The sequence below is a fragment of the Debaryomyces fabryi genome (genome assembly GCF_001447935.2).
Source record: "Debaryomyces fabryi strain CBS 789 chromosome Unknown contig00487, whole genome shotgun sequence".
Taxonomy (NCBI): domain Eukaryota; kingdom Fungi; phylum Ascomycota; class Pichiomycetes; order Serinales; family Debaryomycetaceae; genus Debaryomyces; species Debaryomyces fabryi.
Window position 1 is genome coordinate 1 of NW_015385908.1, and position 613 is coordinate 613.

The window sequence follows — 613 nt, forward strand, 5'->3', positions numbered from 1 at the left end:
TGATGCTGTAAGTGCATCGACTTCAGTGAAACCAGATCTAATGAAGATAGTGGAGTTATAATAGACTATAGCATTGATACCACAGAATTGTTGCATAAACATAACAATCCACGCAGCAAAAGCACCATTTCTGTTCCTTCTGATAGTAAACATTTCGATAAGACGTTTCCATGTTGGAATCCCCTCATAAGCAGCTTCCTCTTGTAACAAGACATATTGGTAAAATGTATCTCTAGCAGCTGCAATTTTATCAAGACGCATTGCATTCAATGATTCGTAAGAATCCTTATGTCTTCCTTTACCCATTAACCAACGAGGAGATTCAGGGACGAATGGGATTTGAAATAAAACAAACACAGCTGGAAGACCGGCGGCACCTAGCATTAATCTCCAATTAAGACCCCCACCAATACCACGATCACCAACATGATAGAAGGCTAAGCAGGCGACATAACCAAGCATAATACCAAATGCGGTAAAGAATTGCCACAACATGACTAAAGCACCTCTAATTTGCTTAGGGGTACATTCAGCAGCATACGCAGGAACAGTAGCAGACTTGATACCAATTCCAAATCCCATTATAAATCTGGCAATGAAAAGATGGTACCAT

The 613-nt window shown here is 40.1% G+C and overlaps 1 protein-coding gene across 1 annotated transcript; it reads right to left on the reverse strand.

Annotated features, from left to right (window-relative positions):
* Positions 1-21: 21 nt before the first annotated feature.
* AC631_06018 (uncharacterized protein) lies at positions 22-582 on the reverse strand (the record flags this gene model as incomplete). Its single annotated transcript, XM_015614847.1, has 1 exon — positions 22-582. A coding segment is annotated over one exon (561 nt), but the record flags the coding sequence as incomplete, so codon positions are not given.
* Between the last annotated feature and the right edge of the window lie 31 nt (positions 583-613).